Source organism: Crotalus tigris, unplaced genomic scaffold (assembly GCF_016545835.1).
Source record: "Crotalus tigris isolate CLP2741 ecotype Arizona unplaced genomic scaffold, ASM1654583v1 scf7180000024167.7108832, whole genome shotgun sequence".
In the NCBI taxonomy this organism is placed as follows: domain Eukaryota; kingdom Metazoa; phylum Chordata; class Lepidosauria; order Squamata; family Viperidae; genus Crotalus; species Crotalus tigris.
In genome coordinates this window covers 3,226,172-3,251,489 of record NW_024100417.1, presented here as the reverse complement: position 1 = coordinate 3,251,489, position 25,318 = coordinate 3,226,172, and the positions used below count along the sequence as shown (strand labels likewise).

Sequence of the window (25,318 nt, the reverse complement as noted above, 5' to 3'; positions counted from 1 at the left end):
AGAATGATTTGGGCTTCAAAAATTTCAGGGGAAGGCTCTTTATAATTTATTTAAAATGTAAACTTGATACAATTTGATCCTGGATGCTGCGTATGCCTAAACTGGTTATGAAGTTATTCAAACCTGGGTTTCTTACTCTCATAGTTTTATCTGAATATGGATCTGAGAATCGGCGGATAGGGTAGAATAGAATAGAATAGAATAGAATAGAATAGAATAGAATAGAATAGAATAGAATAGAATAGAATAGAATCTGGAAGGGACCTTGGAGGTCTTCCAGTCCAGCTTCCTGTTCAAGCAGGAGAACCTGTACCATCTCAGACAAGTGACTGTCCAGTCTTTTCTTAAAAATTTCCAGTGATGGAGTGCCCATGATTTCCGGAGACACGCTGTTCCACTGGTTAATTGTCCTCATTGTAAGGAAGTTTCTCCTTAATTCCAGGTTGCTTCTCTCTCTGATCAGTTTCCAACCATTGTTCCTTGTCCTGCCATCTGGTGCTTTGGTGAATAACGTGACCTCCTCTTCTTGGTAGCAGCCCCTCAAATATTGGAATACTGCTATCATGTCTCCCCTATTTCTTCTTTTCTTTAGATAATCTTCCTCTTCCTGCAGTACCTAATGTCGATGAATGAGATGCTGGATTATTTCTCTTTTCTAATTGCAGGCACCATCTCTCAGCACTGCCTTGTCTTATGACTGCCTGCCGGTCCCTTTAAAAAAGTGCAGTAAGAGATCCTGCGAAAGAAACCTCAGCTACCGTAGGTGGCAGCATCGAATTGATACCGATATAGAAAGTTAAACGGGGAGCTTCTGATCTGATGCTAAACATCAGACATATATGGTTTTATTATATTTATTTACTTATTGAACATAACCTCACATCTAACGCATAAGATTCCGGGCGGCATAAACAATTAAAACACAAAGCTAAGCAATCTGGAGAATTCAAACACAGCCATTAAAAACCAGTTAAAACCAATTAAAAACTATATTATTCACAAACGCACACACTATATTAGGATCCTATCTACGTGCAAGCAGGCACCAATGGTTGCAAGCGAAGCTCACCCCAAGCAAAAATCTAAAATCATTTTCGATAGGAGGCATCTATCTCTGCGGACAAGATAAAATAAATCTTAACTTTCAAATAGAAACGCGTGTTCTGAACAAACTGTGTTTAAACATAACGGAGCGCGATGCCTTTCAGCAGAAATCCATGACCTTTGTGTTTTCCAATCAGTGCATTTTTTTTTAACCGTGAAGAATTTAGGCCTTCGCGAGCCACCATCTGTCTTGCTAGTCACGTGACCTCAATCAGCTGATGAATTCGGGAGCTGCAGGAGAGGCTGCGGTCGGCAAAATGGAAGGGGCACTGGAGACTCATTTGGAAGATACGTAAGTGACGCAAAGGACGGCGCTCCTGCTCGCGGGTCGTGGACGACCGGCAGGTTCTCTCTCTCTCTCTCTCTCTCTCTTTTTTTTAACAAAGGGCAGCCGGCATCTGGTTGGGGGGGGGGGGGAGGAGGAATGGCTGGTTCAACGCTCACCCGTGCCGTCTCCTTTTTTTCCTTAGTATGAAGAATCCCTCCATTGCGGGAGTCCTCTGCACCGATTCTCAGGGGCTAAATTTGGGCTGTAAGTAGAAACTTTACGATGGCAGAAGCTCTGCGCATATTACAAATCCGCTTGTCTTCTCCTTCCTGTTTTTAAACGCTTAGCCCCGATGGCATTTCAAATACTGTCCCTTCGTCCCTGCGCTTCTCATGTAGCAGGAGTTGTTGCTTTGTTTTGAATTTCGAATCAAGCATTATACAGCGGTGCTTTTTTCCCAGTATAAACTACTCTTTTGAAAGAGACTTCGTGATATTTAGGATGTACTAGATTTTTCTTTTTTTCTTTTGCCGGGAGAAGTAAAAGTGAAATAGGGTTGTTACTCGGTTTTCCCATATCCCCCCTCCCATTTAATTGCTTTTTTAAACTTTTGCCCAAGCAATCCTCCTGGTAGTTGAGTTCTCTCGTTTTCATATGCATCCGTGCTCTCTTTCTCATTTAGAAATTCTAACAGGGTCCACAAACCTGTCTTATGTGGGTCTCTTGCTATTGCCTCCTTTAAATCCTGCTAATGAAACAGCAAGTGGTGTTTTGTGTTTTTAAACTCTGGAAATGCCTATTCAGAATTTTGACATCTTGTTGACATCTTATTCTCTGGCAGCAATGAAGAATCCGAGCTAGAAGTAACCTGGCAGTGGGAGTGATAATCACAGTCTATTAAACCTGTATGCCACTCAACTCTCAAGAACTCCAGGAAGTTCACAACAATCAAAGAAATTACAATAAAATCAATTAAGCATTAAAAATAAAGATAAATGATGCAATCATGATGCAGTGCATGGTCTCACTCTCCCTTGCCAAAGACCTTCATGGCTCTTCTAAGCAACACCAGAGTGGTTGCCATCTAGATCTTCGGGAGAACCTTGTGCCAGAAGGCAGGCAACAGCTAAGAGAAGGGGCACTTCTGAGATCCTGAAAAATGACATTGTTTAATTCAGGGGTTCCCAACCAGGGGTGCTTACATCCCCTGGGGGTGCGAGACAATATTCCAGGGGGTGCGAAAATTTGATTTTCAAAATTATAGTGTATATGCATAATTCATTGCCATTATTTTAAACTTTTGTAAGGGGTGTGAGAATATATCAGAAGTGTTCTAGAGGTGCAGGGTATAGAAAAGGTTGGGAGCCACCAATTTAATTGAAGGAGCCCAGAATGTGCTAATCCTATGTCAGTTGTCCTCTGTCTGCTGAAAACAAACTCCAGGATTGAATTTACCACGAGATATTATGGGAAGCAGGTGGTCCCTGAAGTAATCAGGCTCTATGCCATGTAGGACTTCAGATAAACCAGTTCCTTAAATTGCATTTGGAAGCAAACCAACCAGTGAGTTTGTGAAGCAGAAATATTAGATGGACATACTGAGGCACGTCTATCACTGCTCTCATGGCTGCATTTTGGATCAGTTCAAGCTTCGGTCTAGTTATCAAAAGCAGCCTTGGTAGAGCATGTCGGAGTACTGAAGTTGTGAGGTAATTAAAGCATGAGTGGCTGTCTTACACCCCCACCCCAATATCTAGGAAAGGGCCTTAGTTTGGTTCTAGTAGTTTGTATTTGCAAAACTACTGAGCCACCAAGCCAACTGAATTTTAGTCAGCATGTTCTTAGTTTCTGGTTATGCAGATCCAGCAATTGAGTGTATTATATGAATGTTGCTCCCATCATCTGCATATGTGCATCTGTGAACTTCTGGCTAACAGCATCCATTATACAACAAGGATGGGGAAAGGTGTATGGCGATTCCAAATGTCCAGGTCATGGTTGTCCTAAAGGTGTTTTGGGAGGAAGATGTAGACTCAATTTGCCCATTTGTTAGCAGAGAAAATGAGAAGAAGAGTAGCCTTCCACATTCACTGAGAAATGGAAAGAACTCTCTCCATCCAGTGAAAATTGCACTGACTTATGCAACCTTTCTAAAGCCAATACTGCTGTAGGTACTTTATTTGTTTAAAGAGGGAATGAATGGGAAAACATTGAAACAATAGTAAATATAGAAATGAGAAGGAAGCCACTTTTTTTAAATCTACTAAGGCAGTAGAACAAACCTTTTCAGCTTTGTGGACCAGTGGGAGGGGGTGAGGGGATGGTTTTACATGAGAGACGGGCAAGCACACACACTGTTCACGCAAGTGAGGATGCACACACACCCTTGCCCGCCACTTCTGCAACCCAGTTCCAAATGACTCCAGGCCCGAAGGTGGGCTGCAGCCCAGGTTTGGGGACCCCTATACTAACGGATACCATTAAAAGATAAACTTGAGGGAATCCTTTTCCTAAAGGATAGAGGAAAGCACCAAGGTGCTTAGAGCTTACAAAGGACATCAAGCAAGTCAGAGGCTTTAACCTTCCTCACCTCTGCCTTAGTCGCCAATACTACTGAAATTAGTAACCCCCATGTTAGACAACCCTTTTCACCCCCGTGCTAGACCCAGTCTAGTTAATAATTGTAAAGCTACAGCAAATAAGTGACATAATAAAAGCCTTGCTTGGTTATATTCAAAAGTCCAACTGTTTCAGGATTTTATTGTCAAAAAGTCAACCAGATCTTTGAAAATTTATCTAGCTGTGTCAGCCTTCAGTGCACTTCGACTTTGCAACTAGTAATTGGGCATATTGTCAGAAATCCAGACAAGTCCTGCAATTTGCAGTTAATTATTTGGGGAGAATGTTTACAGTATTCTTTACAGCTAAATGCAGAACATTTTTCTTTTGAATGATGCACAGTTATCTTTTAGGTCGTGGCACCCTCTCAGATGAGCATGCAGGTGTAATATCTGTTTTGGCCCAGCAGGCAGCAAAATTAACTTCTGATCCAACAGATATTCCTGTTGTATGTCTTGAATCAGACACTGGGTAAGCATAATTAATATGGTTTTAAAGACCAATTTATGATTCCATAAATGTTGGTAGATCCCAGTTCATTACTGGGTGCAGTGTAATTCCAAAAAAGAACCTGGGTAGGCATGTTCATTTGATTCTGTGGTTTTCCTGTGTTGTGTTAAATGACTTAACAGACTTCACTGCATCATTGCCTTTTTGAATAAAGTTAAAACTTTTCCCTCTCTTTTGGTTCTAGAAATACATGTATAACATACATATACCTGTGTGTTTTCCCTATTAGGGAGAACCCATTTACTGTTTTTGCCTCCAAACACTGGAGTGTTCTTGTCAATTTTCAGCCTAATTTTTGTAAAAAAAATTCTTGGCAATTATTTTTGGAAATGGTTTGCAATTGCCTGATTCCTGATTCTTAGGACTGAGAAACAGTAACTGGCCCAGTCACCCAACTGGCTTTATGCCTAAGGTGGTACTAGAACTCAGTCTGCTGGTTTCTAACCTGATGCCTTAACCACCATACCAAACTGGCTCTTTTAAACTTGGATTTGAAGCCTTAATTCATTTTTATTACCCCCATGAACCTATATTTTGGAGTTGTTGGGGATAATCCTGGGTTTGCCATTGGGTATGGAATTCCAGTGGAAACATGGAGTCCATTAAATGACTTGTATAAATTTGATTGCATTCTTCCATGTTTTATTGTTCGTATAATGTTTTAACTGTTTAAATGTATAATTTGTATTCATTGTGTAATTTTTGTTTTGTATACTCTGCCCAAAGTCATATGCAAGTGAGATGGGTGGCTATATAAATTCAATAAATAAAATACTTGGTTCAACCAGTTATGTAACTATAGGAATTGTAAAATCATCAATAGCCCCAATCTGCACTATTTTCATTAATATTTTGGGTTTGTTTACAATATAAAAAGTCTATAAAATATTTATTTATTGTTTGGTGTGTGTTTTTTTCAGCAATATCATGATCCAGAAGCATGATGGCATCATAGTGGCAGTACATAAAATGGCATCTTAATCTTGAACATTCACAGTATTAATTGCTCTTCAAGAAATCACTTTTGTGGAACTGTCTTCTGCCAGTTAATACAAATAGGATATCCAAGCTCATGAAGCCAGAACCTAATTGAATCTGTCAATATCTTCACTTGCCTACCTTGGTACAGATTGTATCTGCAGAACTTCCATTGTTTCATCATTTGAGTAATAAGCACTTTTTTATTGCTGGAGAGACAGCAGCTTAACAGATGGCCCTAATGTTAGAGGAACTGAAAAATGTGTTGAGGACAAGTAATGCATTCTATCTTGACTAAATATTGTGTATCTACTTTGCTGTAGCAGAAGAATCTGTTAAGGAAATCGTCTTCCTTAGCTCATTGGAACTACAAATATATTTCATCTCAAGCTTGGCTCTTGGTGACTTACGTGGCTATATTTAGGTAGCTTTGTTGCCATCAAATGCAAGAGGTTGACCATTGCCGCCTTCTCTGAGATACTTTTCAGTTTTTCACTTTATAGCTTTGGATTTCCTATCTCAGTCCAAATACTAATCAGGACCAATTCGAGATAACTTTCTAAATCAGTCAAGGATGGTCAAATATTGCCACCTTGCCAAAAAAAAGCCAAAAAAAAGTATTGCCACCTTGCATATTGACAGATATTTAAAGGAGTTTGATAATAACAGCAATGTGTTTTTTGCACTATTTTCTAAAGAGTAACCTAGAAAATAAATGTGAACAACTTCTTCTCTAATCAGCTATTACCTAATGTCATGGTCTTTATTGTGATTGATGAGACTATCACATTCTTTTATGTGCTGGCTACTAAAAACACCAACAGGATCAGTACTAAGCATGGATGTTTCTTGCCCTAAATTTTAAGATGTAAATTTGCATGCTTATACTTAGAGAACAGTTCATCAGTATTAAACCCAAGGGATGCAATTCAATAAAGTTTTGGGACTGGTTCTAATTCTGTTTGAATAAAAACAAATTGCCAAGAAAATAGAGCAAGGGAACCATATGGTATAGGGCAGGGGTAGGCAACCTTGGCTCTTTTATGACTCGTGGACTTCAACTCCCAGAATTCCTGAGCCAGCATGGTCCACGAGTCATAAAAGAGCCAAGATTGCCTACCCCTGGTATAGGGATTATTTTTAAATACAACTTTACTAATACTTTCTATCCAAGTAAAAACCACATAAATCCTTTCAGTTACTCTTAAAATTCTGGTGCTCCAAAATTAAAATACTTAGCAAGAGATTGAAACAAATCTGGTGCCCTTAGTTTTCTGCCAAAACAGTAATTATTTGGCATTGTGAGAGTCCAGCCAAAGGAAATACATTTTTAAAAAAATGGAAATAGAAGCTGGTGGCAAAGGATTATTAGAGCTAGAAACAGTCAATTATGTTATGTTTTTACAACATGCTACTTAGGGTGCGTGATTGAAATCTACTTTGCTGGCTAGGTTGGCATTAATACCCTGGGCCATAAATTAGCCAACCACATTTTCATATGTTCAGCAAATTCAGCTACTTGGTAAATACACATCACTAGGATGGGTAAAATGTGTACAGAAGAAAGGCTGGAAAGCTTAACAAATTTACTGTATAAGCTGCAGAACAGGTTTTGCTGCCATCATACTACTGAATTACCAGTTCATAAAGAAAAAAATACACTACCTAGGTCAGACACATCAACCTTGCGATGTCACATGATGTTGCGCAATGTATCGGTACGGTTTTGCCATTGTCTGCAATGGGGTGGACGTGGCTTCCCGATGACACGTCCGGCCTGCAGGCTGGCAGTTTGACACCCCTGACCTAGGTGGATGACTCATAGCTCAAGATTGAATTGTGAAATCCTTGTTTTCTGAGTTTGGTTATTTGCTTGCAGATATTTTAATATATCCAGTACTAGATAACAGCATCAGAGCACTAAGGGCTCCACAGACATTCAGAAGAGTCTGCATTCTCTTGAATATAGGCAGAACTCTGCAGAATCCAATATAAACAAATGTCCCTTCAGACTCCTTCCCCAATGTATACAGGGGAAAGCTTACAGGACTTTATTAGATTCTGAAATATTCTGTTGCTCCCTTCCTTTCAACTTTAAATTGTAATGGTAAATAATAGTAAAATCATCCAAGATTGTGGGCAAAACAGGCAAGATTTTGTTTTTTGGAGTATGAGACTGACACACTGACGATGTGGATGACTACAGATGTAGTTAGCTCTGTATAGAATGCTAGTCGGAGATATGATTCCCTGAATTGGGGTACTAGACATCTGGATGAGTATTGTGTCCTTTGGACATTTAGCTGAAGCTGAAGCTGCCTGTTCCTTACTGCAATGCACATATTGGTGTTGTAGTTAAAGGGCTTCATTAGCTTGCAATTAGTTTCTGCAGAAAGGAGAAAAGTCAAAATTATTTATACAATTACTATTTATACAATTTACCACAGCAGTAAACTACTGTTTACAGCATAGTACTACTATCTTGAAGTGTGCATTCACACCAAGGATAAAATATCATCTAACCAAGCCTTGGCTCTGCTGCAATATGACATCTACACTGTAGAACATCGTAAATCCAAATCACCAGAGGTTTTTTATGTATTAAAAGAAGGAAAGTTAAATTTAAGTCTGCACTAGTGGTTTTGTGTCAAGCCATTTCCAAAACTACTTTATATCAGCAAGAAAAGTAAAAAGTCACAACTTCTCTAGATACGTAATCCCTTAGCTCGGGAATTCTGGGAGTTGAAGTTACCAAATTTGAAAAACACTAGGTTAGTCTAACTGGCTTTCAAGCAATTATTTTTAAAGGGCCGTAGCTGATAATAACCATCTCTCAGGAAACTGAAGCCTTAGCTTGTGGAAATAGTTTTTGATTATTCAAATGTAAAACAGCAGAGTATTATTATTTTAAAGTCTATTAAAACCATGAAATAAAAGAAAGTACAATATCATGGCCTGGGGTGGTCATTTCATTTTCACCATCTTCTCAAAAACAAGTGATTTTTTAATCTAACCAATTGGCAGTCAACCTGAAACATATCTCTCTTTGAAGCTGAATTAAAAGGGCGGGGCATTATTGAAAAGAGGAATCTGATTTAAATTGCTGGAGTTACAGTTTAAGTTATGGTCTACAAAATTGTTTTACTGACTATACTTTGGTGGGGTAGATTTGTATGTTTAACAACAAAAATGAATACAAATAACTTGTAACAGAACTGAAGCCTTTTGATGGGACAGAACTCTTTAGCAAAGAAATATTCTAGGAAGCCCTGTTCATTTTGTATCAAATATAAGCTCATCCATACAGGGGTTCTCAACCTTGGCAACTTTAAGACTTGTGGACTTCAACTCCCAGAATTCCTCAGCCAGCTTTGCTGGGAGTTGAAGTCCACAAGTCTTAAAGTTGCCAAGGTTGAGAACCCCTGCTAGTAACAGTTTTGAAAATTTGCACAGGTTAACTTTTAAAGCAGTTCTCTTTAATTCTTTTAATGTATAAATGTACTTACTAGGAAGTTAAACAATTCATAATTGCTGGTTAGAAAAATGGATCAAACTATGTTTGTTTTTTTAAAAAATAAAAACCTTCACTTTAATTGCATTGTTGCTAGGGGAAAGATTACACTCCTCTCTCTGTCCCTTGCTGACCAAAACGGTTACAAGTGAGCTGGCAAACTAAGCTGAACTGAATGGTGTGCCTGAGAGAAAAGAGAAGAGAGGGAATAAAGAGGAAGCAGCAACAGGTCTTGCAAACATTAACAAACCACAAGAGAAACAACTTTGGGCTATTTTTATCCGATCCCGGTCTGCTTGTCAAGGACCCCCATCTTTAAAAATCTAGAGCCTATAGGACAACTTTTTATTGCCTGGCAAGCCTACATTAAAGCCCTGTCTTTGTTTACTTAAAAGTACTGGGTGGGGCCATCAAGCTACAGTAGCACCAATCTTCGCTAACAGAAAGGAGGAAAAAACTAAAAAGATAGCAATTAAAGTTCCATCTTGGTCAGCCTTTAAAACATGTGGTTAATGGTTAAATTGAAAGCCTGCAGCACATATTAAAGCAATTGTGCTGGCATGTTTTGAGAGACAGACCGCACTGGCTATTACATTTCTGATTATGCCAATGGCAGCAACTGCCTGGAGTTCAGAAAAGGATGGAGAATCTGTTGAAAATAAAAACAATGAAGGTCTCGATAGCACAGCAGTTCCTGATGGAGGGTGGGGCTGGCTGATCGTTGTCAACTTTTTTCTAGTAAGTAAGAAACAGAAAAAGTTACCGGTACGATGTAGTGTGTGGTTTGGTGTTGCTTAAAAGTCACGACACATACAAAAGGCGCTTGATTTTATCATGCGTGTAGAAATTTAAAAATACTGAAGGAAAAAGAGATTTTTCTCTGATGGCCTGCAACATGTTCTGGCCAAAACCTAAAACTATATAAAGAACTTCAGGAATGGGTAAGAATTGTTGGCACTTTGGTAAGAACTTATCAAACATTTGCAGCTTTCTTAACAAAATAGAAAATATCAAAGAATACAAATTGTAGTACAAGAGCCATACAGTAGCATCTTTCTAAGGCTGGTTTCTTTAGAGTTAGTATTATGAATTTAATTGCAGAACTATTAGCTGGAATCGTGCTGTGCTTAGCTATATTTTTGTTTGGTTTTAGCATTTGGCTTATGGAATGAACTATGATTGAGTAAATCATGGCATACAATGATACGTGAATCCATGAAGCTCCTGCTGTCTCTAGTAATAAGTAGTTTGTGTTACTTTGAAGGACATAGTAAGCATGGTATACAGTATATAGAAGTTACAATTGTGATGAAGGTGGTTTGCCGATTAGGTATACTGCTCCAGATCATGCTGAAAGTAACATCTGGAAAATTGGTGGTTTTCTATTCCTACTCTAGAAAAATTGACATCTGGCTAACTCTGACACAAGTTTGCTTTTGGTTGTGTGTTACAGTTCTCTACAGAAAAGGGGAATAGCACAGTCCCATATAGCGTGAATTACAGTAAACAAGATGACAAGGGTGCGAGCAACTATCCTCAGTGCATTCTTGCATGTAGGGCTACAGTTAGCAGTTCAACCAGAGCTGAGCAAATCCCCTCCAAATCATGGCTGATATCTACTATTTTACCAGGAACTCTAAACTAGGAGAACCCCAATATTATGACCCTGTTTTCCCTGAAGGAGCACAATTTCAAGGGTCAAAGATGGTATAATCCTGACATCACTAGGCTTCTGAGTGAACAGCCACTCACCCTTGCTTGCACTGGATCAGGACATCTCCCATTTGGCCCAAGGAGGAGATATACAATTAGGTATTATCAACATGCCTAATACCTCATCTCTCACTTTGAACTACATGATGACCTTTCCTGGACACTTTATGTAAACAGAATAGGGGAGAGGATACCCTTGTGTCTGTGATCTGTTGCACATCCTTTCCCCCATTGTTACTACCAACCGGATTCATCCAATTGCAAAGGAGTCGAGCTATCCTAAAAGAATGCCAATTCCAAGCTTTCACGGGGGATTCAAAAGGATACTAGGATCCACAGCATTGAGAGCTGCTGATGGGCTTTGTCAAAAAGCCCAAATATTTTGTGTGATATATCAGAGAAACAGGAGAAAAGCAGAAAGCTGTGTAAGTGTGAGAGAGAAAAGTGTGGGGAAGGGCAGAGAAATGTATGCAGCAGAACTGAATGCTAAGGGAGAAGGGTATTATATCACTCCCCCCACCCACCCAATGGCATTTTTGACACAAATGGATTAACAAGCTTATCCAAATCTTGTTAAATAGTTCTATTTAACTCAGAATAGTTTCTAAAAAGAATAGAAATGACCACTGCACAGTCTGCACTCTGTGTCACTATAATGTGTTTTTTTTGCAGCAAGGAAAATGTTGCTCTTTAGAATTTTATTAGCACAGAACTGCTAATCAAAAGCCTAGGCTGTATAGGTTTGTTGAGTTAGCTGAGTTGGAGACTGATTTTATTGTAAAGTGAAAAGCCAAAAAACCTCATCACAGTGCTTTCATCACAATCACATTTCTAAGGATATTTTTTTAATGGCCAAACTTATCCTATGGTGACAATAGAATGGCTAGAGCCAAGCCCTGCCATTGTCAGTCCAGTGCCTAAGTCATATCTCTTTCTCTTTTTAGAAATGAGATTGAAAATGTTCTGCTCTATTGTGGCCCCAGCAACAGCATCAATGACACTGGGTCAGTTCCATAGCAAGCTAAATACTCATCCCATCTCATTTGCTATCTGCCATGCTTGGAAAAAGAAACTGAAGCACAAGAGAATAGGCATTATTTGAATATGTGCAGGCAGGATGTAGACAGAAGTGATTCAGTTGACACTATTTTTGAACTTTCAAACAGCTTCTGAAAAAAACTGCCACCAAAGAATTTCGAATAAGCTTGATTCTTGTGAATTAAGGGAATACGCATTCAAGGATATTAACTGGCTAAAGAACAGGGTGGGGGGAAAGGTGGGAATGTATGGATGCAAAGATATTACTTTTAAAAATCGGAAGGCCCTCCTAGTAATGGATTTGTGTAGCTGAAATGGAGCCAATGTCTGCAATGTCTGTGTAGAAGCATAAAGGACAGAAAGCAAGAAAAAGCATTTCAGAAATGAAAATGAGTTTAAAACAAAGGTTCAGGGAGTTCCTGGCTTACACAACTTGGTTTGTGCAATTCCAATGGCAGACCAAAATTATGACTACCATTTTCATATAGTTGTGCAGATTTCATGTGCAAAAATTGGTTTATATAATCGCTTCTCCAACAGAGCCCTGGCATAAAACAGGAATTGCTCATACAGGTAGTCCTTGTTTAGTGACAGTTGGGACAGTCTACTTGCTACGTGCTTATATTTATTTCACATTTCCTTTGCTTTACAGACTTGGGAAGGTTATAAATGTGAGGATTGGTTGCAAAGTTATTTTTTCATCACCATCACAACTGCAAACAATTGTTGAACAAGAACTTCTTATAGTTAATGTTTATAATGTGTATCCAATGCTTCTTCCAGATATATTTTTCCTTTTTAGCTTAAGTTCTGAGGGCATTCTGTTTTTGAAAACATAGCTTTAACTTCTCATCGTATCTAAATTCATCTCTTCTGGTCATCTTGGCCAAACCTGGACTGCTCAGCTTTATCACAAATTTGTATGAAAACTTTGCAGTTTCTTCTCTTCCTCTGTTCACCATCACAAAATTCTCTTATTTTATTTAGGCTGACAGGTCATAGTTCAGCCAAGGTAATCCAAAACATAAAATTACCATTATTTTTGTTAGCAAACTCAACAGATTTTGTAAAGGTCACTCATTCCTCTTCCCTTAATTTTTTTCTTCTCAGACACTAGCTGGACTTCGGGGCTCTGCTGAGTCTGCCAGTGTGGTGCCTAGTTTCATCCTCTGATCATTTAAACACAATACTACAGTTTTGCAATGGAGTGGCAATTAATAGTCCATTTTACATTTCAATTAATATGATATTGATAACTTTTGTAGGTAAATGTATTTGTAATTGGAACACTGAAAAACTTTGCCATTTTCTTTGTGGCTGTTCAAGAAGATATTGGTGGCTCTTCTGAACATGTCAGCTGGATTGGGTCCATTATGTCCTCACTTCGATTCCTAGCAGGTTAGTACAATCTATGGGTTTAAATGCATGCTTAAATGTATTTGGCTGGACTGGGCTGAGATTAGATCAGTATAAGGCCAGTTCATGATTGTTATCCAATTTGTGAATTTTTGCCCCCAGAGCTGAGGGAAGGTGGCACTCTTACTCAGAATGCTAAATGTGCTTGCAAAGATACCCACCTATCCCCTACCTATATCTGAGAGTTAAAACTATTTTCTCTTCTGTTTTTAATCATTTGCCAATCTTGTTTACTGATCATAACTCACACATTATAATTCTCATGTGTAGTTTTCATAAATCAAGGTCTTTATGAAAACCAATGTAACTTTAATAAACAAAAATAGGAAGCTTGGCAATACCTTAAAGCTTAAATATTTTCCACTCGGTGTTTTCCCATCCCAGAAATGGTATCTATTTCTCAAGCTATCATTCATGGCAATTTCCATCTGCTCTGTTCCAGCACCTCTAGTAACTACAGTGTGTGAACTACTAGGAGAACGGAAAACTTCCTTGTTAGGGGCTCTCCTGGTTGGTGCTGGTTTTCTTATTAGCACACTGGCCACAAGCATTCCTTTTCTTTGGGTCTCTATGGGATTCCTAACAGGTAAGTGTACCATTTCAAGTATATTTAATAAGCCCCCACACAGAGAGAAACTTTCCAGAAATTGAAATTATACATGAAGTTAATATGTATCACCTGCTCATTGTCAAAGGTTGGATTTTCTGGGCATTTTCATAAAGCTATTCCCTAACAAAGAGAACTATAATCTGTTTGGACTAGCAATACTGCAGAACAGAATAGGAAACAAGCTCAATGCTATTAAAAAAAAATAACCCCTCATTTTAAGAGGGAAGAGGAATCTGTTAAATGGTGAATGAGATATTTCCAGCCCCAAAACACATTTGGCTTTATACTTCAGGAAAGACAAGAGAAAGGAAGCAATGCCAGATGCTAATGCTAGCTGGCTATGTTGACTATTCAGATTATCCTTAATCTTGTTTCTGTCTGAACTTTGGACAATAACAGGATCCAAAAGATTTTGTGCATTAAATCCAAGCTGTAATATTGAGGCTGTTAAATGGAATGCTACTACAACTAACTATCTTAAGTTGATATTCTGTCCTTAAGCAATTAGAGAATACTTAAAACCAGGGTGTTTAATTCATTCCTTATTGCATCATCTTTTGAGAGGCATGAATAATTGCTTACCTGAGGCAAGGCTAGAGTGCTCAGGCGTATTTCTTTACATTGTTCTTAAAACTTTTTAAGAGTTCTTGATTAAACTGAATGCTTGTATTGGAGACAGGTACAAAGATAAAATACCACAAAAGCTTTTCTTATATTGCTATTGTTAGAAATATATTCTTACCTTTATATCACTTCATATTAAGAAGCTGGTCAGATATTGAACCACATTGCAATATTATATACAGTATGATGGCGTGATACTGCTTCTGATGAGGCAATGGTTATCCAGGATTTTAAGGTTTCCATGTCTGTTATATGTATTTTATTCTAAAGATTAAGTCTTTGACATAGTAACATATCAGTTATGGTCCTTAAATGTGTACTACTTCAGGAACCGAGTTACTCCTTTGTTAAGTGACATCATTTCAAATTAAGGATTACTGCATTCAAAATAAATTTACCAAACCTCAGACTAGAGATCTGTTTGTGACTTTTAGTAAGGATTTCTAGAATGCATCACTATCAGTCAACAATCCAATTTTTCCCCTTTGGTTTCCAACAGCATTGTTTGAAGTAATTATTAATCTTGTTATGGGGAAAAAATTAAAGACTAAAATACAATTGCTTCAGAGTTAAGAACCGTCCATCTGGAAGCTTTGTGTATTTGGACGATTCACTATTTGTACTTATGAAAGGCTTTAATTAAATGAAATAAAAACACATTCCTACAAAAGATTCTGCCCCTGCTCATGATGTTTTCTTTCTTTAGGGCTGGGTTTTTGTCTGTTATATCAGATAGCTGCTGTCATGGTAATTAAGTACTTCAGGAGATACCTGGCTCTAGCCAATGCAATTGGCCGCTCAGGAATGGGGCTGAGTGTTGTGCTAACACCATTTGTTCAATTCCTTATAGAAATGTACAGTTGGCAAGGTTAGTCATCTTCATTTCTTACATATTCACACTGTTAATATGTGAAAGTTATTGTTGTTAGTTGCGAAGTCGTGTCTGACCCATTGTGACCCTATGGACGATGGTTCCTCCAGGCCTTCTTGTCCTTTACCATCTTCTGGAGTCCATTTAAGCTCACGTTGACATTAAACTTAACATTACAGTCAAATAATAACTGAATTCTCATTCTCTTTCAGTCATTCAATTTCCTCTCAGTGATATAAATGAAATGAGAAATCTACTTTAAACCTACCATAGTTTCCATACAAAAGGAAATATACATTCTGCTTTAGATTTTCTATTTTAATTGCTCTGATTTTTTGACAGGACAATTTTAGAAAGAGTTACAGAAACTGAGTTATTGCTATTCATGTATCACCTCAGACACATGGGAAATAAATACTATCAAAATATCATTTTAAAGATAAAAACAAAGGTTCATTTTAAATAGCTAGAAAACATTTTTTTAAATTTTCTTTTAAATTTCACTTAGTATAAATATAAAGGTTAATACTGGCTTAGGACATTCATCAGTTATTAGGGAGGGACATCTCGGAATGATGGACAATCTGAGGATTGTCAAATGCATTATTGTTATTCACTTAAAGTGATATTTACCATATCTAATACTAATGGCGTTCATTTTTGTCTCTTTCTTTCAGCAAGAATAAAAGCTTTGACATAATTTCAAGCAATGCTGGAAGTAGACTCTATACAGCATGGGGAATAAGGAAATTGTTGAATACTGTTTGAAAATTACCAAAATAAATAGCCCTGAAATGTGGAAGGAATATTTATCTATATGCTAATTAGTTCTACGACCATAATGATTTTTAGAAAATGATTTTTAAAAATATTATCTTTTCCCATTCATTCAGGTTTCTTATTGATATATGGCGGCATTATGTTGAACCTTGTCCCTTCTAGCCTGCTACTACGGCCAGTTTATAAGAAAAAAACCAGAGGCATCAGTCCTAAAAGTGAAGGTCAAATAGTTGCACTAAGTATGTTTCCAAAGACTTTCAAAAGCAGCCTAGATAATATCTGCACCAGAGAATTGAACATACTGGATCCTCCCAATCAAGAATGTGCTAAATTAGACAACCTACAACAGCCTGATAACTTAGCCCCAATTAATTGCAAGCTTTCTGAAATGTCACATAAAAACAATTGTGTGGACATCTACAAGAATGATAACCAAACTGGTGATCAAAGTTGCATCCAATCAAATGAGAAAGGAAAATCCAGGGTACAGCATTTTATCCAGAAGCAATGCCATCTTATTGTTTCTCACTTGAAAAATCCCTTCTTCTTTATTTTCACATGGTCTTTTCTCTTTAGTCAACTTGCCTATTTTATCCCAACTTTCCATCTTGCAGCCAGAGCCAAAACATTGGGTATTGACCCAATGGATACTGCTTACATCATATTAGTAGCTGGTAAGAAAAATCTCGAACTTTTAAAATGTTTCTTGTAAAATGTCACCATTAGCAATCACTGATATTAATTATGTAATCACTAATTACATATAGAGCACATCAAAATGTATAATTGTTTATGGCTTAAAAGTCAACACAAAAGAAATCAAGGCATGTGTGTTGATTCAAATTCAAAACTTTAACTCCATTATCAGATGAATGCTGCAGTGAAGGAGAAATTACATTGGAATTTTTTTTTAATATATAGCTTTACGAAATAAGATTATGCTGTAACTATTAAGACCTTTTTCTCAAAGACGTGTTTCTATAATTATGTATAGTTTTGGAAAACCATTTTAACAACAAAATATGTTCTTAAATTTTATTAGCATTAAAAAAATCACCTCAGTACAAAACTGCTTTTATCTTTATTACATATTATTCTTAGGAGATAAACCAATAGTTAAAGCAACTTTATTAGTTATTCATTTTCAATTTAAACCAACCCTTTCAATTTTGCTTGGAAACAATGATGCAGAATAGGGGTTAAGAAACTGAGGTGTCAGAGCCAAACCTATCTTACACCTGCTGGTGGATACTCTTGAGGCAAAACCAAGCAGCCTATGTAGCATGGGAACTTACCGATGCTTATGTAGCATGGGAACTTACCGATGCTTATGTAGCATGGGAACTTACCAATTTGGTGGATGAGGAAAGTAAGAGTTATTACTCCAGATTCTAAACTCCAATTTCATTTAACAAAACATTTTGCCACAAAATTACTGACCAGAGCTTGTGAATAAGCATGCAGTTTAAACATAAAAGAAAATGTTCAGAATTCTGAGATGTGAATGTATCAGATAGAAACAAAACTTCAGCTTTATATGCCTAACAAAAATACAGCAAAAAAGTGTTCATATAATTCAATGTACTGGGCTTTAGCCAATCAAATGTGGAGCTGAAGAAAAAAAAGGAAAAAAACAGTCTTCTAATAGTGAAAAGCTGTTCACTATACCATCCAAGAATTTTCCATACAATGTACTGGGCAATTTTTGAGACAGGAGGGAGAATGAGGGTCACCAGGAATTTGATATTGGATCTTGATAACGATAGAACTGAAAATATGAATGGATGGAAGACTTACCACTCAGATAAGAAATCTGACAAATGAGACCACAGCCAAGCAGTGTGAGCATTTAACAGCAAGTCTAAAAGTAGTACAGAAAAGGACATTCTAAATTGCCAGAGTGATTATTTTTATTTTTCCAATTTTGCAGGTTATTTTTTGCTTCATGTGAATTAGAACAATCTGGTTACCCTCAGACTTGGAATGACAGTTTATAAACCACTTCATAAATATTTACCATATGGCTCCTTGTGGTGTTTTGCAGCATGATTTTTTCCTGTTTATTGTTTTAATTAAAATAATACAAATTAGATGGTACAAAAAATCTGATCACTAGGACATAGATATTATTGCTAGGTATACTTATGTCCACAGGTGCTATATTGGTGACTTAGGTGACTTTAGAAATTTACAAAATGATCCTTATTTAGCGCCCAAAGAACTTCTGTTTCAGAAATCATTATATATTTTTGTTCTGTTTTCTTTTAGGGATAGTAGAGACAGTCAGTTTACTGGTCTCTGGCTGGATTGCTCATCAAAACTGGACCAAGACATATAATTACCATAAAACATACCTCATTCTTTGTGGGGTCACTAATCTGCTGTGTCCACTGGCTACAACCTTCCCATTACTTATGAGTTACTCTGTAATTTTTGCCATTTTCAGTGGTGGATATCTTGCACTGCTGTTTCTTGTACTGGTAAGTGGGAAAAAATAATTGAACAATGAAAATATTAGAACAGTAGCACTTTACATTTCCAAATGATGAAATCTGCTTCAATTCAGACAATGCTAGAGAACTGGAGAATTGCATGTTTTAAATACAGTCAGAAAGATGAATTTAGAGAAAGAACTGCACAGAAACACTGGAAATACATTTTACCAATCCTAATTTATTATCAGTTAAGCACTGATATGTACTTTCTTGGGTTTTTTTTTTCTTGAAAACATTTTGCTTCTCACGTAAGAAGCTTCTTCAGTTTTAAATCAGAACTGAAGAAGCTTCTTGGATGAGAAGTGAAACATTTTCAAGGAAAAAAATCCCAAGAAAGTTGCCTTTCGGAAAAGCACCTTTGGGACAACCATGACCTGGATAATTGAGGATCTCCATAAACACTGATCTGCACTATTTTAAGACCAATATTTTTATTAGGTTATTGCTACTTTAAGAGCCAGTTTGATGGAAGGGTTAAGGTATCGGGATAAAAAGCAGGAGACTGTGAGTTCTAGTCCTGCTGGGAACCAGTCTGCCTAAGATGGTAATGGCAAGCCACTTCTGAAATCTTGCCAAGAAAACTGCAGGCACTAGTTCAGGTAGTTGCCAAGAGTTAATACTGACTCAAAAAAATGGTGTTTTTAAAATAACATATTTAACTTTACTACTAGGTTTTAAAAGAAAAATCAGCTCCAGACTAAAGAAATGCTGTTTCTATTTCTTCAAACTAATTATTCATTTATCAGATTTGCATCCTCCTAACCTGAGTTTCCTGGATTGTAATCCTCTTCAACCCATTCACAGCATCTCATATCAGTGTACTGAAACCAAAAACAATGCTAATTTCCAATAAATACTTCATACAGACTAATTAATGAGAAATATTTATGGAAAGCTAAACCCCCTAAAATATATTTGGACTTGATCTCCTTGGTCTTCAACACTGCCTAGAATCAAACACGTGCAATGACTATATAAATTTGATAAATACATTTAAAACATTTGTGTCACTGGCCTTTTATTTTCCATCTATACTTTTGTGGAATGAAACTTATAATTACTTTAAAAAAAAAAGCAAAGACATAATGCCTCTTTAGTTTAGTCAGATTTCAGTGATTTCATTTCCTGCTTTGAAAGCTGCTAGGCATATTTGTCTATTAATAGAAAAGCAGCTACAATGTGATCCCAAATCACATAACACATTGATATTGTGGTATAGTTCAAATCTGAAAATTGCAGAGGAAGTTGTTTTGGAATAGTTAGGCTAACAGGAATTAATATTTTAAATTTTTGTTGATTTTTAATAGCTATTTTAAAATTTTTGAGATATTGTCTTTTGAGTTCAGTTTGCATTCAATATATACTTTGTCCTATGTAGAATAATATTAACAATATCACCAGGATGCTTTGGCAGCCTCCAGGGCATCTGAAATTTTAGCTTCTTTAAGAGATGCTGTCCATAACCTGAAACCAACAGTTCATTTTTATACAGTATTAAAATGTATATGTATGAATGTTTAATAAGGGGTAGACTTTTTTGTCTTTTAATACTGGCAATGTAAGAAATTTGAAGGTTCTTTAACTCATAAGATTTGGTTTTGCTGTTATAGCTGGGTTATAATTTTATTAAATTACAACAAAGGTATCTATAGTAATATAAAAACCTGGCTTTATCAAGCTTAGAACACAACAAAAAATAATCTTAAATAAATGGAAAAATACTCTTGCGATTTTAAGGGATGGATCCAAGACAGGCATTGAATCTACTTTTGGAAAATCTATACTCTAAAAATGAGAAGATGACATATTTTGTTGCTATGACGTTGTGAGTTTGACACCCCTGGCATACCCTTTTGCAAGCTTAACTCAAGTTTAACACAAATCCAGATTTTTTAAACGACCCTGTAATCCCTTGCATTGGGATGGAGTTGGGGCAGCTGAATGGAGCTGAGCATTTACAAATCTAGATAAATATACAAAAATGTCATCAAATACAATAAATATATATTTACAGTATAACATGCTTCAACTTGGTTTTACCTCTAGTCAATTGATCAATATTGATCAATACTGGAAGTCTAGGAAACAAAATCCGTAAGAGTGGATTTTTGCCAAATATGTCACGTCACATGCCTGTCCCACCAGTTGTGTCACAAATTTGTTACTAAGAGCTTAGCTATCACAAATAGAAACAGTTAACAACAATATGTGATCATTTTTTAATTGCTGTAACTAATAAATACTGATTCCCTTAATAGGTAGATCTTGTTGGTGCAGCCAGATTTCACAGTGCCTTGGGACTTGCCTCATTCATTGCTGGGCTCGGAGTTATTGTTGGACCTCCTATAGCAGGTAACACAATTGTCATTTTTTTTCCTCTAAAAAAATAATTCTTCTAACCGTATAGTGTACTGTATTTTCTTTCAAAACACAAACTATAATGTGACTTATATATGCACTTACATTTAGGAAAAATCCGATCAAAAGTGTAAACAAAGGGAAAACAAAATTGTCTGTGTAACTATTTGGCAATGTAGTACTTAGTGTTGCATTTCATATTTAAATATTCTTCTACTCTTTCCCTCATTTCATCTCCCTTAAGTTTATTTCTAGTAAAAAGCAGAGATTTCTTTCCATTCATAAAATGGCAGGTATGCCAACAATGCTGTATAAAGCATAATAGCAGAATGTATTACCCACAATTACTACAGATAGGAAATCACTACCTTCCTTATTTCTTCACTGCTCAATCCCTTCTTGTATTAAAGTTATCTTTCCTTATGTTATAATTTCTTCTTAAACTTTTGGTAATACATATCAGAGCATTTCTACTATTACAAGATTACCTCCTTGTAGGTCTAAATCAGTAGCTTGGGTCCTCCCCAAAAAAATAGTTTATAGTGTACACAACAGCCGAAATATACATCTTAAATATCTGTCAGCTGAACAGTGGCTGCAATTATGAGAAAAGAATTGAAAATCCAGATAAACTATATAGATAGATTTTAATTTCTATGTTTGTAAGTTAAGGATAATACTTCTCAGTATTTATGATATTTAAGCCATAAAGATTATTCAATTGCAAAAGGCTGTGAAATTCTGTGATTTTTACAAGAAATATTAAGGCTATGCAAAGCGTCCAAAGGAGGTTGCTGCTGTACAACAGGAAGAGGGGTGCCTCCAAATATTGTAAAGTACCCCTTACGAACCATTTGCACAGCCCTAAAAATAATAACTTGAATATAAAATATTTGTCAGTTCTTAATTATAAAAGAAAACATCATGTTGCACTACAGACAATGCATTTCTTTTTATAAAGGCAGTAATGGAAGTAGCTATTATTCAGACTAGATATCCTTTAGGAAAGATGTTGATAAGTGGAACATGAATAAATAGTAACAATAAACATGCTACAGCACCAATGCTATAACTAGACCAAGTTGTTTATACCTGTGTTTTTTTTTTGTGTGTGTGTGTGTGTGTGTGTGTGTGTGTGAGAGAGAGAGAGAGAGAGAGAGAGAGAGAGAATGTATGTGTAAAGTATTTTGTATGAATAGAAAAAAAATCCCATTTGCTAACCTAATGTTTTCTTCAATGCAATGCTACACTAATAGTTTCATTGTCTACTTTCATCCTAGGCCAGGCCTAATAGTTATATTTATCCAGTTTAGTCAAAATGGTGGATGAAATATAATCCTTGCTCATATTTCTGAAACTGAATTAGGATCTTACATTTTGTTTGAGATGATATGACCTATGTGGTAAGGGAATTAATTCAAAGGATTATTTAAAGCTATTGTAATAGAAGCTCAAAGCTAATAACGCAGTTTAACAATCTAAGGAAAGCAACAATGGTTAAGATTTTCTCTAGCACCCATGACGAAAATAAGGAAAGGAGGCAGATTTTGATAAAACCAGTGTCAGCTGATGAGGAAAATGGAATAGGAAATTAACCAGAGAAACTTAATACCTTTGTAATAGAAATGCAGAAAGAAGGTAGGGAAATTGCACAGGTTCTACCTGGAATCTTTGCATCAGTCTTCACTGTGAAAGATCTTAATGCAGGACCTACACCTGAAGCATATTCTAGGGAACAGGGCAGGGACTGCATCTGAAGAGCTGTGCCAAATAGAAAAAATGTAAGAGGTTTTAAAATTAACAAATTAATAACTACATGACAACATAGAGTTCTTGAAGAACTTCTAGTAAATTTTTATGAGTTTTAAAATTTAAATCTAGCTGTTTATTTGCACTTCCCTAGCAACTAGCAACAAAAATGGTAAAACGACAGCAATCATGTTTTCTAGGGTATGGTCCAGTTGTCAAAGTGGATACTGAGAAGTACTAGTGAGACAGGATTCAATTCCAGAAGACAATCATTGTAAATATTTTTTGTGTTTTATATTGCAATTGTATCCATTGGATGTGGCTTCACAGATTCAAGATGGTGAAACCTAAAGCAGAAGAACTTAAAAAAAAATGAACAAGCAATTAAAGTACATGGTTATATACTTTGAGCTCGACAATACCTATATTCTTAAAGTAGGGGAAAATCTGTAAAGATTTTCACTTGAGGTAAACATTTCATTATAATACGTACTGGAAGTAAAACATGAACACTGGATTTATTAGGAAAAGAACTGAAAACAAAATGGCAAGTACTGTTTTAAAATAATTCTGTATGTAACATCATTTGGTATAATCTGGCACATTTCAGAAGGTATTTCATGGCCCTGAAACAAAGAGAAAAGAGTAAATGAAATAATCAGAAATACGATCATATCCATATACACCATGTTAAGGCACTTGAGACTTCAAAAAAAAAAAGAATAGATTCAGAATTTCATATGTATATTTGGTAAATGTGCATATTCTTTCTTATCTCTCATTCAGTGCAAGTTATCTAATTAGAAAAAAATCAAAAAGCATAGTTTAAGGCAGGGGTCCTCAACCCCCCATCCCTGGACCGATACTGGTCCGCAGCATGCCAGAAATCAGTCTGTGCAAACAAGTTAAGCCCCATCTGCGGAATGCAAGCAGCATGCAAACCTACACCCCCTCCGGTCCGTGAAAAAACCTTTCCATGGAACCGGTCCCTGGTGCCCAAAAGGTTGAGGACCTCTGGTTTAAGGCACAAGCTAACAAGCATTTATAGCCAAATTCAGGTTTGATTCTATGCTATTATCAAAAGCAGGGAGGTATTAAGCCTTGAGAGATAAAAATAATTTGTTCAAACACTTCTGAGTATGAGATTTGGAGTAATTGGGGGGGGGCTATTTTCTGCATACAGGAAGCATCTACATGGCTGTTATTTTAAAGGAGAGAACTAGACTGGCAAGGACCTTATGATCCCCTAGTAATCCAATTCATACATGTAGCACGTAGAAGCACCAAGTAAGTGTGAATCAATAGATGCAGGTTTTCAGGCAGAATCTATTCCAGAGTGCTTTAAATATGAGCCATCCTATTTCATTGTGGGAAGAAGCCCTCTGGTGGTAAATTGTAATAGTTTGCCAGAGCAAGAAAATCCTCCACAACGTAATTGCTATGGGATCATGGGGATTTATACCAATGGGATCTCGCCCAATTAGAGATCAGCTTGTTCTATAAATGTTAGGGGTGGGATAATAGTGCATTACTTCTATGAATTTATATGCTTTTTCAAAAGGTGTGTTTTGCCCATTTTCAAAATTATTAATACTTGAAGTTGTGAAGCATCACCTTAAAGAGTATAGCTAGGATTCATTCTATATACATTACATAAAATTCACTAAAGTTAAAATGTCCTTATATGTGGGTGTATAAGAATGTTTAGTCTGGACACAAGACTGTATCTTCTACACAACTCAAGTACTCCATAGCTCAATACTACTGCAAAAAGCCCCCATCTCTTGTTTGCTGTTGAACAATGTACTCAAATGTGGGATTCAGTAGCAGATCCTAAAATACAGAAAGACTGAGCAAGCAGAAAAATTAACAGATCAGTAAAAGAAAAACTGAAACAGATTATTATTTAATAAACATGCCATGAAGAAATTAAAGGAATGAAACATATTTACCTTGGAATAAGTTATCAGCTCCTGCAATTTATACCAATTAATATATAAAACACAATCTTTATTGCCACTTAGGTTAAATGATGCCTACATGGTTTTTAAAAGTGTTGCATTAGTAATGATATGAAAAGACAACTATACCAAATGAAAATGATTTAATAACCAAATCCTGCTGTTCCTCTTACTTACAGGTTGGCTGTATGATTACACACAGACATATGCAGGCTCCTTCATTTTGACTGGTATATGTTTCCTTGTTTCATCCATTTCATTATTCTTGGAACCTTTAGTCCAAAAATGGAGACAAGAAAGTTGAATCCACTGCAATCCAGATTCTACAATTCTCCAAAGTCTGATCTTGTAGAAGTTATAAATTTTCAATAAACTAATTATGGGACAATTGATACAAGATGTCTTTCAAAAACATTAATATTCTGCATGCCTGTAAGCTATTTATTTATTTATTTAATTTATTTATATGCCGCCCAATCCCAAAGGACTCAGGGCGGCGTACAAAATTAAAACAATCATCGAGAATAAAACAATAAAATAATACAATCATACCGCAAGTCCGATCATGTCCCGCCCCCCCCCCGGGGACATCAGCCCCAGGCCTGCCGGAACAGGAGAGTTTTAACGGCTTTCTTAAAGCTTTTTTTCTATGCTGTGACTATATATTTCTGTGTCATTGCGTGTGGTCAAGTAGAAGCTGCTCAGCCATTTGT

General features: G+C 36.5%; 3 protein-coding genes across 9 annotated transcripts in view; 2 read left to right on the top strand and 1 right to left on the bottom strand.

The window, feature by feature from the left end:
- The first annotated feature begins 1,276 nt into the window (after positions 1–1,276).
- Positions 1,277–8,430, top strand: LAMTOR5 (late endosomal/lysosomal adaptor, MAPK and MTOR activator 5). Its single transcript, XM_039323273.1, has 4 exons — positions 1,277–1,396; positions 1,575–1,636; positions 4,345–4,462; positions 5,422–8,430. The coding sequence occupies exons 1-4, from the start codon at positions 1,323–1,325 to the stop codon at positions 5,480–5,482; spliced, it is 315 nt and encodes a 104-aa protein (XP_039179207.1). The 5' UTR covers positions 1,277–1,322; the 3' UTR covers positions 5,483–8,430.
- Positions 8,431–8,909: 479 nt separating this feature from the next.
- On the top strand, positions 8,910–24,990 carry SLC16A4 (solute carrier family 16 member 4). 2 transcript variants are annotated; one of them, XM_039323107.1, is made up of 8 exons: positions 8,910–9,728; positions 13,007–13,139; positions 13,600–13,743; positions 15,098–15,259; positions 16,156–16,716; positions 18,311–18,522; positions 20,796–20,889; positions 24,785–24,990. In XM_039323107.1, the coding sequence occupies exons 1-8, from the start codon at positions 9,594–9,596 to the stop codon at positions 24,907–24,909; spliced, it is 1,566 nt and encodes a 521-aa protein (XP_039179041.1). In that variant the 5' UTR covers positions 8,910–9,593; the 3' UTR covers positions 24,910–24,990. The 2 variants fall into 2 exon arrangements, with proteins under 2 accessions (XP_039179041.1, XP_039179042.1); XM_039323108.1 differs by lacking the exon at positions 13,600–13,743.
- Positions 17,064–25,318, bottom strand: part of RBM15 (RNA binding motif protein 15) — a 30,991-nt gene continuing 22,736 nt past the window's right edge. For 3 of the 6 annotated variants that reach the window (XM_039323106.1, XM_039323101.1, XM_039323102.1), the window contains 2 exons: positions 22,558–24,877; positions 17,064–18,519 (listed from right to left, as the gene is read on the bottom strand). The gene's annotated coding sequence lies outside the window, so the exon portion shown is untranslated. The remainder of the gene's footprint in view (positions 18,520–22,557; positions 24,878–25,318) is intronic. The other 3 variants (XM_039323105.1, XM_039323103.1, XM_039323104.1) reach the window with 3 other exon arrangements.

Coding starts and splice junctions, on each gene's coding strand:
- LAMTOR5 (XM_039323273.1), top strand. CDS start 1,323: ATGAATTCGGGAGCTGCAGGAGAGGCTGCGGTCGGCAAAATGGAAGGG. Junction 1,397..1,574: donor GAGACTCATTTGGAAGATAC/GTAAGTGACGCA, acceptor TTTTTTCCTTAG/TATGAAGAATCCCTCCATTG. Junction 1,637..4,344: donor TCAGGGGCTAAATTTGGGCT/GTAAGTAGAAAC, acceptor GTTATCTTTTAG/GTCGTGGCACCCTCTCAGAT.
- SLC16A4 (XM_039323107.1), top strand. CDS start 9,594: ATGCCAATGGCAGCAACTGCCTGGAGTTCAGAAAAGGATGGAGAATCT. Junction 16,717..18,310: donor TTACATCATATTAGTAGCTG/GTAAGAAAAATC, acceptor GTTTTCTTTTAG/GGATAGTAGAGACAGTCAGT. Junction 20,890..24,784: donor TGTTGGACCTCCTATAGCAG/GTAACACAATTG, acceptor TCTTACTTACAG/GTTGGCTGTATGATTACACA.